Genomic DNA, 12,823 nt, shown 5'->3' with positions numbered 1-12,823 from the left:
GCTGAACTGTTCAAAATCTTGCGAGATGATGCTGTCAAGGTAATGCATGCTATATGCCAGCAAATTTGGAAAACACAAGAATGGCCATCAGATTGGAAAAAATCAACTTACATCCCCATACCAAAAAAGGGAAACAGTAAAGAATGTTCAAACTATCGAACAGTGGCACTTATTTCACATGCCAGGAAGGTAATGCTCAAGATCCTGCAAGGTAGACTTCAGCAATTCATGGAGCGAGAATTGCCAGATGTGCCAGCTGGGTTTAGAAAAGGCAGAGGAACGAGGGACCAAATTGCCAATATTCGCTGGATAATGGAAAAAGCCAGGGAGTTTCAGAAAAACATCTATTTCTGTTTTATTGACTATTCTAAAGCCTTTGACTGTGTGGACCATAACAAATTGTGGCAAGTTCTTAGCGGTATGGGGATACCAAGTCACCTTGTATGCCTCCTGAAGAATCTGTATAACGACCAAGTAGCAACAGTAAGAACAGACCACGGAACAACGGACTGGTTTAAGATTGGGAAAGGAGTACGGCAGGGCTGTATACTCTCACCCTACCTATTCAACTTGTATGCAGAACACATCATGTGACATGCTGGGCTTGAGGAATCCAAGGCTGGAGTTAAAATCGCTGGAAGAAACATCAACAATCTCAGATATGCAGATGATACCACTTTGATGGCTGAAAGCGAAGAGGAACTGAGGAGCCTTATGATGAAGGTGAAAGAAGAAAGTGCAAAAGCTGGCTTGCAGCTAAACCTTAAAAAAACCAAGATTATGGCAACCAGCTTGATTGATAACTGGCAAATAGAGGGAGAAAATGTAGAAGCAGTGAAAGACTTTGTATTCCTAGGTGCAAAGATTACTGCAGATGCTGACTGCAGTCAGGAAATCAGAAGACGCTTAATCCTTGGGAGAAGAGCAATGACAAATCTCGATAAAATAGTTAAGAGCAGAGACCTCACACTGACAACAAAGGTCCGCATAGTTAAAGCAATGGTATTCCCCGTAGTAACATATGGCTGCGAGAGCTGGACCATAAGGAAGGCTGAGAGAAGGAAGATCGATGCTTTTGAACTGTGGTGTTGGAGGAGAATTCTGAGAGTGCCTTGGACTGCAAGAAGATCAAACCAGTCCATACTCCAGGAAATAAAGCCAGACTGCTCACTTGAGGGAATGATATTAAAGGCAAAACTGAAATACTTTGGCCACATAATGAGAAGACAGGACACCCTGGAGAAGATGCTGATGCTAGGGAGAGTGGAGGGCAAAAGGAAGAGGGGCCGACCAAGGGCAAGGTGGATGGATGATATTCTAGAGGTGACGGACTCGTCCCTGGGGGAGCTGGGGGTGTTGACGACTGACAGGAAGCTCTGGCGTGGGCTGGTCCATGAAGTCACAAATAGTCGGAAGTGACTAAATGAATAAACAACAACAATGGCGTTCAGCATTTCCCTTTTTGAATTCTTGCGTTGATAGGCCCCTGTTCAGCTGTGCTGTTATTCCAATGACTCCATGAACTGAGGTGTGGAAGACTGAGTGAGATCAAATACAGAGGGTGTCCTGTGCTCTCTGTCTTTCTATATTTCCCCTGGTCCACAAACCTTCTGCCTCAGGGTTCTGGAATTCTGCCTCTCCTCTGAGGCCTGGCTTTGGGGCCCAATTCTGTCCAATTCTTCTATTGAGATCTCAGTGGGAGATCCTATGCACAGTCCCACCAGTGGGCGCTGCTCGCTCTGGCAGGAGAAAGGCCTCTCAAGTCTGCACCCCCCTTAGGAGGCACTTTTCTGAGAGGTTCAGCTGACCCTATTGCCTTCCTTCAGAAAACGATTGACCATACGGCAGTTTACCCAGGCGTTTATGTGGTAACATCTTCTTAACCAGATTGACACTACGGGTGATTGATTATATGCCCTCAAGTCAATGCTGACTCTTAGCAACTGCATAGATAGGTCCCCGGGATTCTCTGTCCCCAGCCTTGTCTTTCAGGTCTTCCAACAGTGCACCTGTTGCCACTATAATCAAGCCCATCCCCCTTGCTGCTGGTCAACTTCTTCTTCTCTTTCCTTCCACCTTTCCCAGCATTAGAGCCTTTTCCAGAGAGCTAGGTATTTGCATAGCGTGTGCAAAATATGGTCATTTGAGACTGGTTATTTGTGCCTTGAGTGAGATTTGTTCAATGATCCATCAGTTTGTTTTCTTGGCTGTCCATGGTATTCTCAGGAGTCTTCTTCAACACCAAAGTTCAGAAGCATCAACACTCTTCCTATCTTGCTTCTTCAAAGTCCAACTTTCGCTTCCATAGAGTGTCACAGGGAATACCATAGCATGCTTGACTGTGATTTTTCTACGTACAGACACATCACGGCATCTGAGTATCTTTTCCGAGGACTTCACGGTGGCTCTATCAAGTGCTAGGCTGTGGCGTACTTCTTGACTGCTGGTTCCTTTACTGCTGATGGCCGATCCTAAAAGGCAGGAGCTCTCCACCACTTCAATACCTTCATTGCCAATTCTAAGCCTGGTGGTCCTATCTGTTGTCATTAGTTTGTTCTTCTTTATATTTAATTTAGGCCCATTTTTTCACTTTGCTCCTTAACTTTTATTACTAGAGCTTCCAGATGCTTTGTGTTTTTGGCTATCAGCAGAGTGTCATCAGCATAGCGCAGTTTATTGACGTTTCTTCCTCCAGTTTTAAAACCATGCTCATCTTCTTCTAATCCAGCTTCCTTTGTTATATATGCAGCATATGGTTGAATAAATAACGAGAGTACACAACCTTGTCTCACTCCTTTGCTGACCTCAAGCAAGTTGGTTTCACTGTGCTCCATCCAGACTGTTGCATCCTGTCCTATACCTAGGTTTCTCATAAGGACAATGAGATGTTCTGGGATTCCCATTTTCCTAAGGATGTTCCACAGTTTAATATGGTCAATGCAACTGCAGGCCTTTCTATAATCAAGGAAGTGCATATTGACTTCTTTTTGGTATTCTTTGGTTTTTTCAATTATTTAGCAAATGCCAACAATAGTGAATGTCTCATGTTCCTTGGCCTTTTCTAAAATCGGCTTAAACATCTGGCATCTCCCTTTCCATGTAGGACTCTAATATGCATTGTATGATCCTAAGCGTTATTTTGCTAGCATGTGAAATTAAGGATATTGTATGATAGACCCATCTTCATGCTTGTTACATTCCACGTTTCCACTGTGCTGTAATCCTTTGTTTGCGGCTTTGGATTTTCTTCTCCTGCATGGCAACTTCAGCAGCTGAAGGCCTTAATGTGGGCATGTCATAAACACCATTTGTACTTCAAAGGGGTATACAGGTAGTCCTCGAGTTACGATGGCAATTGGGACTGGAATTTCTGTTGCTAAGCGATGCAGTCATAAAGCTTGACGTCAAGTGACTGCATCGCTTAGCAATGGCAATCCTGGCATTCCCTGTTGCCATTGTTAACCGAATCCCACCGGTTGTTAGCCAAGGACCCACCCCGATCCTGGCTTGGTCCCTCCCAGCCCCAAGCCTTGGTTCTTCCACGGTAAGGGATGGCCTCCCCTTCAACACCCCCCAACTGCCTATTCCGCCCCCATCTCTGCCCTTTTGGCTGCCCTGCACTCTGCCTCGTGGGGCAGCCAGCAACCCCAGAACTGCATGGCTCAAGGGCCTCTTGGCACACTGCAGCTCTGGGGCTGGAAGAAACCTGAGCTGCCCATGCAGCCACAGCCACCCCAGCAAGGAAACCTCTGTGCCTGACCTTGGGAAGAAGGCCTCGCGCAGCCCACAGCCACCTTTCCAAGGGCCGGGCACACCTCATCAGCAGTGGGAGCAAGGAGACAGGGAAGGGCACCTGGGGTGGTAGAGTGCAGGGGCCCAAAAGGGCAGAGATGGGGATCAGATAGGTGGAGGGGGGAGTTGAAGCGCCCCTGCAGTCGTAAGTGCGGGCAGGATGCCGAGTGCCTGAATTTTGATCACGTGACCCTTGGGGGGCCACAACAGCTGAAACTTTGGGGACTGGGCATAAGGACCATTTGTTCAGCACTGCCATAATTTGAAATGAATGGTTGAAACTTGAAGCCTACCTGTATTATTTCTTCCTCACTAGCATACTGAGTGCCATTCAGCCTTTCCCATCATCTGGCACTGTATCGTCAATCATTTTGTATTTTAAATCCATGTGGCTTTTTTGGTAAAAATACAGGAGTGGTTTACCATGGCCCTCTCCCACGCAGGTGAAGGGATGCCTTTGCCATTGTCACTAAAGTGATCCTCCGCCTCCAGCATCCTCCTCTATCGCTGCTGCCCAGCACAGGTGCCTGCTGGCTTTAGCTGGGCAGCTGGGATGACCTTCACGCCTTGGCTGACCCTGCTGGGAGTACATGTACTCTGGGCGTACGCTCCCGACGCTCTTCGCTCATCCCTCCCAGGATCACCCCCCCTTCACTAACTATGAGGAGGCAGCACAGCAGGATGGGTGCCTGCTATGTATTTTAGTTTTCTCTTTGTTGAAATGAACTTTGCTTTTAGCATTCATATTTATTATCTTTAGGGATTGTGGATTTTATTGTCAAGGTTTTATCTAAGATCTCCTGTTTTATTCTCTCCTGTAAAATGCCTTGGGCTCCTTGACAAGAAAGAATGGTAGAGAAATAACATAAATAAAGGAGTGGGGGAAAGGAGGTGGCACCTCACTGCTTCAGTAATTATTGACAAAGGTTTCACAGAGCAAAGAGGTCCAGATCCTCACAACCCTGCTCCATGTGCTGGTTTTCTGCCCTCCTGCACAACCGAGGAAGGAGCAATCCACCGCTGTTTTCTCAGAGAACAGAGTTACCCTTGGTTGAATATTTGGGAGATTTTTCCTCATCAGCAGGTCATAGAAAAAATGGGAGAAGGAAAGTTTATGCTTGGTCTGTTGATTTATAGACAGCATGTGATAAAGTGAGTAGGGTTGAATCATGGAATGTTTTGTATGGATATGGAGGTGGCGGCTGAAGGCAGCATATGAAGGAAGTCAAGCATGCTTGAGCATAAATGGGATGCTGAGCACATAGTTCAACCCTGAGCAGGGAGTTTGATGAGGATGTGCGATTAGCCCTGTAGTTGTATAATGTGTCTATCGATAAATACCTAAGGCCTGCTTGGGATGAAGTTAGAGGTGTGTCGGTTGGGGATGGGAACGTACACGTTCCTTTGCACGCGCATGATGGGTTGTTGGCGGAGAATCTCAGTGATTGGCAGCAAACAGACAACATAAGGCAATGAACTATGAAACTGAAAAGTGATGTATCAAGGACCAGACTACTTGTCTTTGAAAGAGGAAAATGGAGTGCTAATTACAAGTTATAAATAAACCACAGAAACATCAGAGCAGGTACATGAATTTGTGTTCTCGGCAGAATATTCGCTGAAGTTAGGAAAATGGATGAAGGCATTTTAAAATGCGCAAACGTTAGTAGCAAGACAGTGGGTGGCATGTGGTGTGTTGCAAGGAACGAATGTTAGTCAAAAGGAGCAAAACTTGCTTGCTTCCAGACTCACATTTATTGCAGGAAACCCCTCACTTGCAGGGAGAGCAAGGCGTGAAAAGGACTCTCACTCTGGGTTAATGCTGAATCTTTGCAACGGGGAAACCCCTGTTCTTCTTCCGGGCAAGATGCATTTACAGGAGGTGACAGAAAGGCACAACGTGTGGGCAGACAGTTGAGTACCGCTCTTAACATTGACGTGCTTGCCCACGTGGACCAAGGAAGCTGAGCTGGACTGGACACCTCCCCTTAATGCCCAGGCTAGGGTCACACAGGAGACAGACTTTTGGATCTAGATGTTTTCACATTTTGTGGCATTTTATGAAGTCTGTCAGCTTATTGACTGGAAACAGAAATAAGCGGTTGAAAAATCGGGGCACCTTTTTTCACAGCGTTAGTTTCTGAAGTGCCAGAAGACAAAAGAGGCCCTTTTGTCACATGTCTGTTCCATTCCCTCTGTGTAGGGGAGGTGCTTCTGACTTTTTAAAACCTTTTCTTTTTTGCTTTTGTAATTTGAATACCAAAAGCAGACAAACAGCAAAAAAAAAAAAACAATGCACAGAATTATTTTAAAAAGGAAGATAAAACTTTTTTTTAATGAAAAATATGCAGGGCATACAGGTAGTCCTCATTTAACAACCACAACAGAGACCAGAATTTTGGTTGCTAAGTGAAGCAGTCATTAAGCAAAACTCCAACCCAATTTTACGTTTTTTGCAGTGGTCATTAAGCGAATCACTGCAGCTGTTAAGTGAATTGCACAGTTTCCAATTGATTTTGCTTGCCAGAAGCTGCAACGGTCATAAACGTGAACCAGTTGCCAAGCGCCCAAATCATGATCACATGACCGTGGGGACGCTGTGACTGCTGTGAGTGCGAACACCGGTTATAAGTCGGTTTTTTTAGCACAAGACAGTGCTAAAAAGTCTGAACTATCACTAAACAAATGGTCATTAAGTGAGGACTACCTAGATATTCACGGACATGGATACCTATATAGAAATCTAAGTGTTTCAATAAATGGGATGCCACAGAGTGGCAACAGGCGGATGCATGAGACTCACAGAGGAGAGGAGGAGAACTGGAGAGCCAGCTGTCTTGTACAACGGTGTCGTTCTCTCCAGAAGACAAACTGGAAAACTGACCAGTAGGTGCTGGAGATGGCCGCCTTTCCAGAGCGATCACTGGAGAGGCAGGCGACAAATGCTGATAACCACACAAAGATGTTACTGCGGCCAGGACGAGTTTGCTGGCCCTGGAAGGGTTTCCAGCACAGACCTGACCTGGGCACCTCTTAAGAATATCCTGGAAAGGATGTTCCTACGTGACCCTGGGGAAGTACTTCTTTTGCTGTAGGACATTTTAGGAAAAAGTTAAGTGGTAACCAAAGTTTTGTTTCAGTTTATCACTTCAGTTATGATGTCCTTGGTCCAGAGGTCAGCCTCTTTCTTGCTTTTTCCCTCAGGAGCCACCGAAACACTGGATCAGTGTTTCTCGGCCTTGGCCCCTTGAGGACGTGTGGACTTCAAATCCCAGAATCCTTGCGGAGTTCAGGGCGTCCCAGGCTGGTGGTTCCTTTAGGGGTGGCTGAGAAACCATGACCTAGGAGGTACGCCCCGGCGACAACCACCATTTTGACCATCTAATGTGGCTAAGTCCGCATTGTTCATGCTTTGGGACGGCCTTCCCTCAGCATCTCCAGTCCTAGTTTTCCATGTGGTGCTTGTGGAAATGTGCATCATTGTACAGAAGTGTGCAAAACACTCTGATTACGCCTGCCCTTTCTTTCTCCTTCCAAGTCACGTAGTCAGATCTTGTGAAGAGGAGCGTGCTGGGGCAGCTTCTAGTAAATGATCAAACGTGTCTGAGAGCCCAGATGAGGGAGGACTTTGCGGCAAGAAGAGCCGCAAAACACGACCTGTTTCTCCGCCGTTACTCTGTTTGCAGATAGTGGTCAGCAGCCCTGTTTAAGGCCACCCGTTCCCTGTCGGGGAGGGGTAGCTCACGAGGACATTTTCAGGGCCGCCGTGAGGCTCACTCTAGGCATCTGATGGAAGAAGTCACTCAGCCCACAGGTGGGTAAGTCCAGCCGTGTAGACAGAGGCGCCGTCTTGTCCTATTACCCGAGAGATGTTTGATCCTGTAACTCCTGAGGAGCAGAGAAGGTCCTTAGGACTCTTGACCCAGCCATCTGCCTCTTAATCCATGTCCCACCCAGCTGGTTATGGGGGTGACACGTGGTTGGGTCCATGCAGCGGCCAATTCCTCTTGGAGAGAATGGTTCCATCTTGAGGAGTGCACCCCTTCCTGGAGGAGCCATCTCTGCACCCAGCAGTTCTGGACAATTTGGGTGGAAGGCCATTGAGAAGCCTGTTGGACTGCGGCGGCAGAGGGCTACAGCCATCTTTTTTTCTTAATGGCCTATTGTCAGGTTGTGTTAACTTGTACAACAGCCACAGCTGTGTAGCCTTATAAAGGTGGGTAATAAATAAGTAATCAAACCTGCTCCAAGCTCTCCCAGACTTTCCATGGCTGGGATGCCCTGGCAGATTTGAGGATGGCGCTGGGCAGTCTTTGGTGGCCTCTGAGCGTGGAAGGCAGCTCTCCAAGCATGCTGGGGTGGTGGGGGGAGGCCATGGGGGTCTCTTCGCTCTCCTCCCATCTCAGACCTGATTTCAGTGGGGTCTCTGCTGGAGCTGCTTGGGTTGTTGCTGCTATGCACACAGAGCAGGTGACCAGGAAGCATCATGTACCTAAGAGGTTGCCACCAGCTGGACTGAGTTATGCACACTTGCCCAATCGAGTTTTACTGCACCTCCTATACTCCTCAGTCAGGCTAGTATCGAGCGTTGTAGTCCATGCGAAAGCGGCTGCGTTGACCATCGAGGGATGCTTCCCTCAGATGCTGCTCCGGCTAAGAAGTAGTTCTTCGGTCACTAGAGGTTCTCTGTGAGAGCGTTTGACTTGTCAATGGACCTGACGCCCTGAAGCACCTCCTTCGGTGGGCGATATTGAGCAGGCCTGTGCTTTCCAACACAATAATTCTGCTCTTTCCTGTATGTGCATTTGGGGCATTCTGAGCCAGGCTCCCTGTAGCCATTGCAGTGTGGTGGCATCATGGGGTGCCGAAGCTGACCGCAGTTCCCAGGAGAAAGAGGTCAAGAGCTCAAGGGTAGCATGGCAGGGGCACAGGAGCCTCTCGGGCAGGGCAGGGCAGGGCAGGGCAGGGCAGGGCAGGGCAGGGCAGAACTGATCAAAGGGGTTGGTTTTGTCTAAGCAAGCCTGCAGATTCTGCGCCCATTCTGAACCGGGCTGAGAAGAGGGTATGGATTTATTTTCCATACTGCCCAAAAAACAGCGGTTGGAAGCTTTACAGAGGGAAATCCGAACTTGACATAAGGTGGAATTTCCTGCCCATGAGAGCTGTGAAGCAGTGGAACTGTTTCCTCCTGGAATCATGGTGGCTCCATCATTGCAGGCTTTCGGGAGAGATTGGACAACCATTTGTCTGGGTGGTCTGAGGACCCCTGTCCTGAGCAAGGGGTTGGGCGAGAAGCCCCCAAGGCCCCTTGCTACCCAAGGAATCCATCTCGTTCATTTGTAGAAATAGGGCCTCTCCCCCCGCCCAAAAAGCTCATCCTTTTATGTTGTGATTAAGGCTGATTCTAGCAGCGATGAAGGGAGGGGCAGGAGGGAACATTTTGCATTTATATACTTTGGTACAGAGCCGCACTTCAGAGCGGGCTTTGCTGTGTGTTCACAAACTGAGCAGCTGCTGTCCTTGAGGCAGAGTCTTTAGGGTTTAAAGGCCCTTTAACCTTTTGTGAACTTCACACACACATGCAGTTGCCTTCTGTCTCAGACCTGCGTTTTCATAGGCCTCTGCCTGATGGATGCATCTTATCTTAAAGCAGTGTCTCCCAACCTGGGCCACCCATCTTAAAGTTGCCCAGATTGGGAGACACTGCCTTAAAGCATTCATTTTTAATAGGTTCCCCTCCTGAGTTAGTTGGAGGGATCTGGTGGTGATGTTGGATTACTTGAGGCTCCTTTTGGGGTGGAGGGGGAGGAATTCCAGCATTCTTGCTTGCTGGTTGATGGTTCGGCCAAGGACAATTCAGGGTTTTGTATTCCCAGTGGACCAGTGCCTCCCCCTCCATCCCCACCCCTCTCCCAGCATGCTCTTTTGGAGCTGACGGTGGCCAGATGGCCAGATCTGGTCGGTGTTGTGCTGGTGCAGGGCCAGTCCAGGCACCTGACGGGTCAAAGGGTTTCTGGAAGCCCTTGGCCATTTTTCTGCCTCTCCCTTGGCGAGACTGTCAGACTCCTGGTCCACGGAAAGGAGAGCAACTCATTGGGACCCCCTGCCCCTTGCAGAGCCGAGCCAGCTCCATGTTAGTGGGACAGAGGAGCCACTCTGGCCCAGCGTGGACTGGGCTGAACTGGGCTCACTGGTTTGTGGTTCAGGGTTTTGATTGGGTGTGTGTGTGTTGCAAGACCTTAAGAGGGAGGGGACCACTGCCGCCTCCTCTTCTTGGGGAGGTGGGCAGCAATGCAGGCTGTCCGTTTGAGTGTCTGTACGGGGTTTGTTCGGAAAGCTGTTTGAGGCTGGAGAAAAGCCCAGTTGGGGCTACGAAAGAACCTGGGCTGGTCGGAGAGTGTTGCGAGGGAAGCCCTCACTAAGTTGGATGTTTTGTACCGCTGTGATAGGTTGGGACGGGGCCCAGGTCACACCATTAAGCTGTCATATGGTTGATTTCCTGGGGCATCGCCTCTGTGCCAAGGAAGCAGTCGTGCTTCCTGGTGGCTGAACAGGCAAAGTGGGATGGGGGCCACCAGGAAAGCCAGCTGTCCTAGGCAAGCTGGGGGAGCCAAAGCCCCTTGGAAGAAGGCAGGGGAACCCCTTCTGTAGGGGGGGCGGTGCGAGGGGGGAGGAGTGGCGCTGCCCCTGAGGGGGGCTCCTCCGCCCAACCCCGGGCTACTGTGACCCCGGCGGATGGGCTCTGAGGCCCTGACCTGGACCGACCGGGACGCCCCTCTGGGGCCTTGCCTGCGCGGGGGCCCCATGCCAGGCAGTTCTGTCCCTGGGGAATGCCGGTCTGGCTCCCGCGCGCGTCTCGGTGCGAGGACGCCCCCTCCCCCTTCCCTCCCCGCCGTCTGGCTGCGAGTCGGGACGCGGCAGCAGGCGGGCGGCGGGCGACTTCGTCTTGGCGCGCCGGCAGGGACGGCGGGGGGCCGGCCCGGTGGGTCCCCGCCCCCCGCCCAGGCAAGGGGAGGAGCGGCCGGCGCGGCTTCTGAGCGGCAGCGGCCGGGGGAGGCAGCCGGAGCCGGCGAGCCGAGGCAGGCGGGCCTCCCGGCGGGGGCTGCCGGCAGCCGAGCGAGCGCCTCCCCGCCGCCATGTGCGGGCAGCGGCGGCGGCGGCAGCAGCAGCGGAGCCGACCCCGGCGGCAGCGTCCCGCGAGCAGCCCTTGAGCCGGCCGGGCCGAGCAGCATCCGCCGCGGGGGTGGCCGGAGCGGCGGCAGCGGAGCCATGGCGCTGGCGCCGTCGGAGGGGGCGCCGGCCGGAGCAGGCGGCGGTGGCGGCGGCGCCCGTCTCCAGCAGCCTGACCGCCCCGGCGGCGCCCCGGCCGGGCAACGAGCGGCGGGGTCCGAGTCCCGGCGGCGGCGGCTCCGACCCCTCTCGCCGCGGCCGGCCGCGATGGCCTGAGCTGGCCGGCGGAGGGCCGAAGCAGGAGGCCGCCTCCGTTCCGCCGCGCCCGGCTCGCTCGCTGCTGGCGGAGCCTCCCCGCCTCCCCGCCCGCCTCCCCACGCCTCCCCGTCCCCGGCGGCCCGATCGGAGGGGCCCCGCGCCGCGGCCATGGTGCTCCTGCGGCCGCCGCCGCCACCGCCGCCGGGCATCAGCACCGTAACGTACGTTTTCGTTTACAGCCCCAGCGGGAGCGGCAGCGGGCCCGGGGGGGCGCCGGGCGCCGGGCCGGGCGTGGAGCACACCCCGCACGCGGCGCCGGCCCCGCTGCGGGGGCCCAAGAAGAAGCTGTACAGCGCCGTGCCCGGCCGCAAGTTCATCGCCGTCAAGAGCTACGCGCCGCAGGGCGAGGGCGAGATCCAGCTCAACCGCGGAGAAGCCGTCAAGGGTGAGCAGCCGGCACCGGGCGGCGGGGGGAGTCGAAGGGACACGCCCCTCTCCTCCTTCCCCCGTGGTCACCGGGTGGGTCCAGAGGGGAGCTGGCCGGCCTGGGAGTTGCTGCCTCCGGTCGGCACGCGCGTGCCGCCCCCCCCCACCGGTTCCCGGGGCTGTCGGTGGCCGTGGTCCGAGAGGGGCCGGGGGAGGCAGCGGGCGGCGTTCGGGGACTCCAGCGGAGGCAGCAAGTTTTCCCAAGGTGGGGAGGGGCGTTCGGCGTGCCGGGCGCCCTGAGTGGTCCTCCTTCGTGGAGCGAGTCTCGGCAGGGGGAGCTTCAGCTTGGGCGTGGGAGGGCTGGGGAAATCGCCCTCTGCTGTAGGGCCTTGTATGACGGGGGGGGGAGAGGTTTGGCCAGGGGGGCCTTTTTCTGAAGGGGCGTTTTGGGGGAGCAAGATGGCCTTTGGCGTTGGAGGGAAGGCCCCCGGATCCTGCCATTCCAGTCCCAAAGTTGGCTTGATCTAGTCAATGAATAACTTGCTGGCTGCCCTTGGGCAACATGCTAACCTTGGTTAGGTTCAGCCTTGGTTACCTTTTGGGCAGCTTGCCCTGTTCGGTAAACCCAGAACGTTGGTTAATTCTGTAACCAGGCGAGGTGCATTGTGTGAACAACCATTATCTTTCCAGATGGGTTGGGTTGAGCCCTACAAATCAATTGCTCTGACCACTGAGGGTCCAGTGAAATGCATAACGTGATCTGTTGCATCAATCGGTCTTCAGTCCATCTTGGCGCTGGTTCATCTTAGGATGTGTTTCTTAGCGCCCGCCAACAGACAGGGGAATCAAGACAATTCTGTGTGTGTGCAAAGATAAGGGCAGAGTCAAGAGTTGCGACTCAAGTGATCAAGGGTGCAGGATGGTGCTTGGGCCCATAGGCAAGATCTGGGGAAGAGTCCTCTGTGGGGTGGACATTGACTCAGCCAGAGGGACGCGGCTGCCCTCTCGTTGCCCTCTCCCCATCATGCCACGTGGATGTGAGCTACATTCTGCTTTTCCTGTTCTCCCAAGGTGCATTTTATTTCATTTTATTTTATTTGTGGGGTTGGATTTGGGGGGCAGTCCAGCTGTGCCTCCCTGGTCACGTGGTAAAAACGAGCTGTGCTGATCTGGGTTC

At 52.5% G+C, this 12,823-nt stretch overlaps 1 protein-coding gene across 2 annotated transcripts in view; it reads left to right on the top strand.

The window, feature by feature from the left end:
* SHANK3 (SH3 and multiple ankyrin repeat domains 3) overlaps positions 1-12,823 on the top strand; it is a 262,450-nt gene that overhangs the window by 118,593 nt on the left and 131,034 nt on the right. For both annotated transcript variants that reach the window (XM_063309491.1, XM_063309492.1), the window contains exon 11: positions 11,460-11,665. In XM_063309491.1, the coding sequence (XP_063165561.1) occupies positions 11,460-11,665 (206 nt within the window). The remainder of the gene's footprint in view (positions 1-11,459; positions 11,666-12,823) is intronic.

Source organism: Candoia aspera, chromosome 7 (assembly GCF_035149785.1).
Source record: "Candoia aspera isolate rCanAsp1 chromosome 7, rCanAsp1.hap2, whole genome shotgun sequence".
NCBI classification, from domain to species: Eukaryota; Metazoa; Chordata; class Lepidosauria; order Squamata; family Boidae; genus Candoia; species Candoia aspera.
Note: the sequence above shows the minus strand (reverse complement) of the source record. Positions and strands in the feature narration are given on the sequence as shown.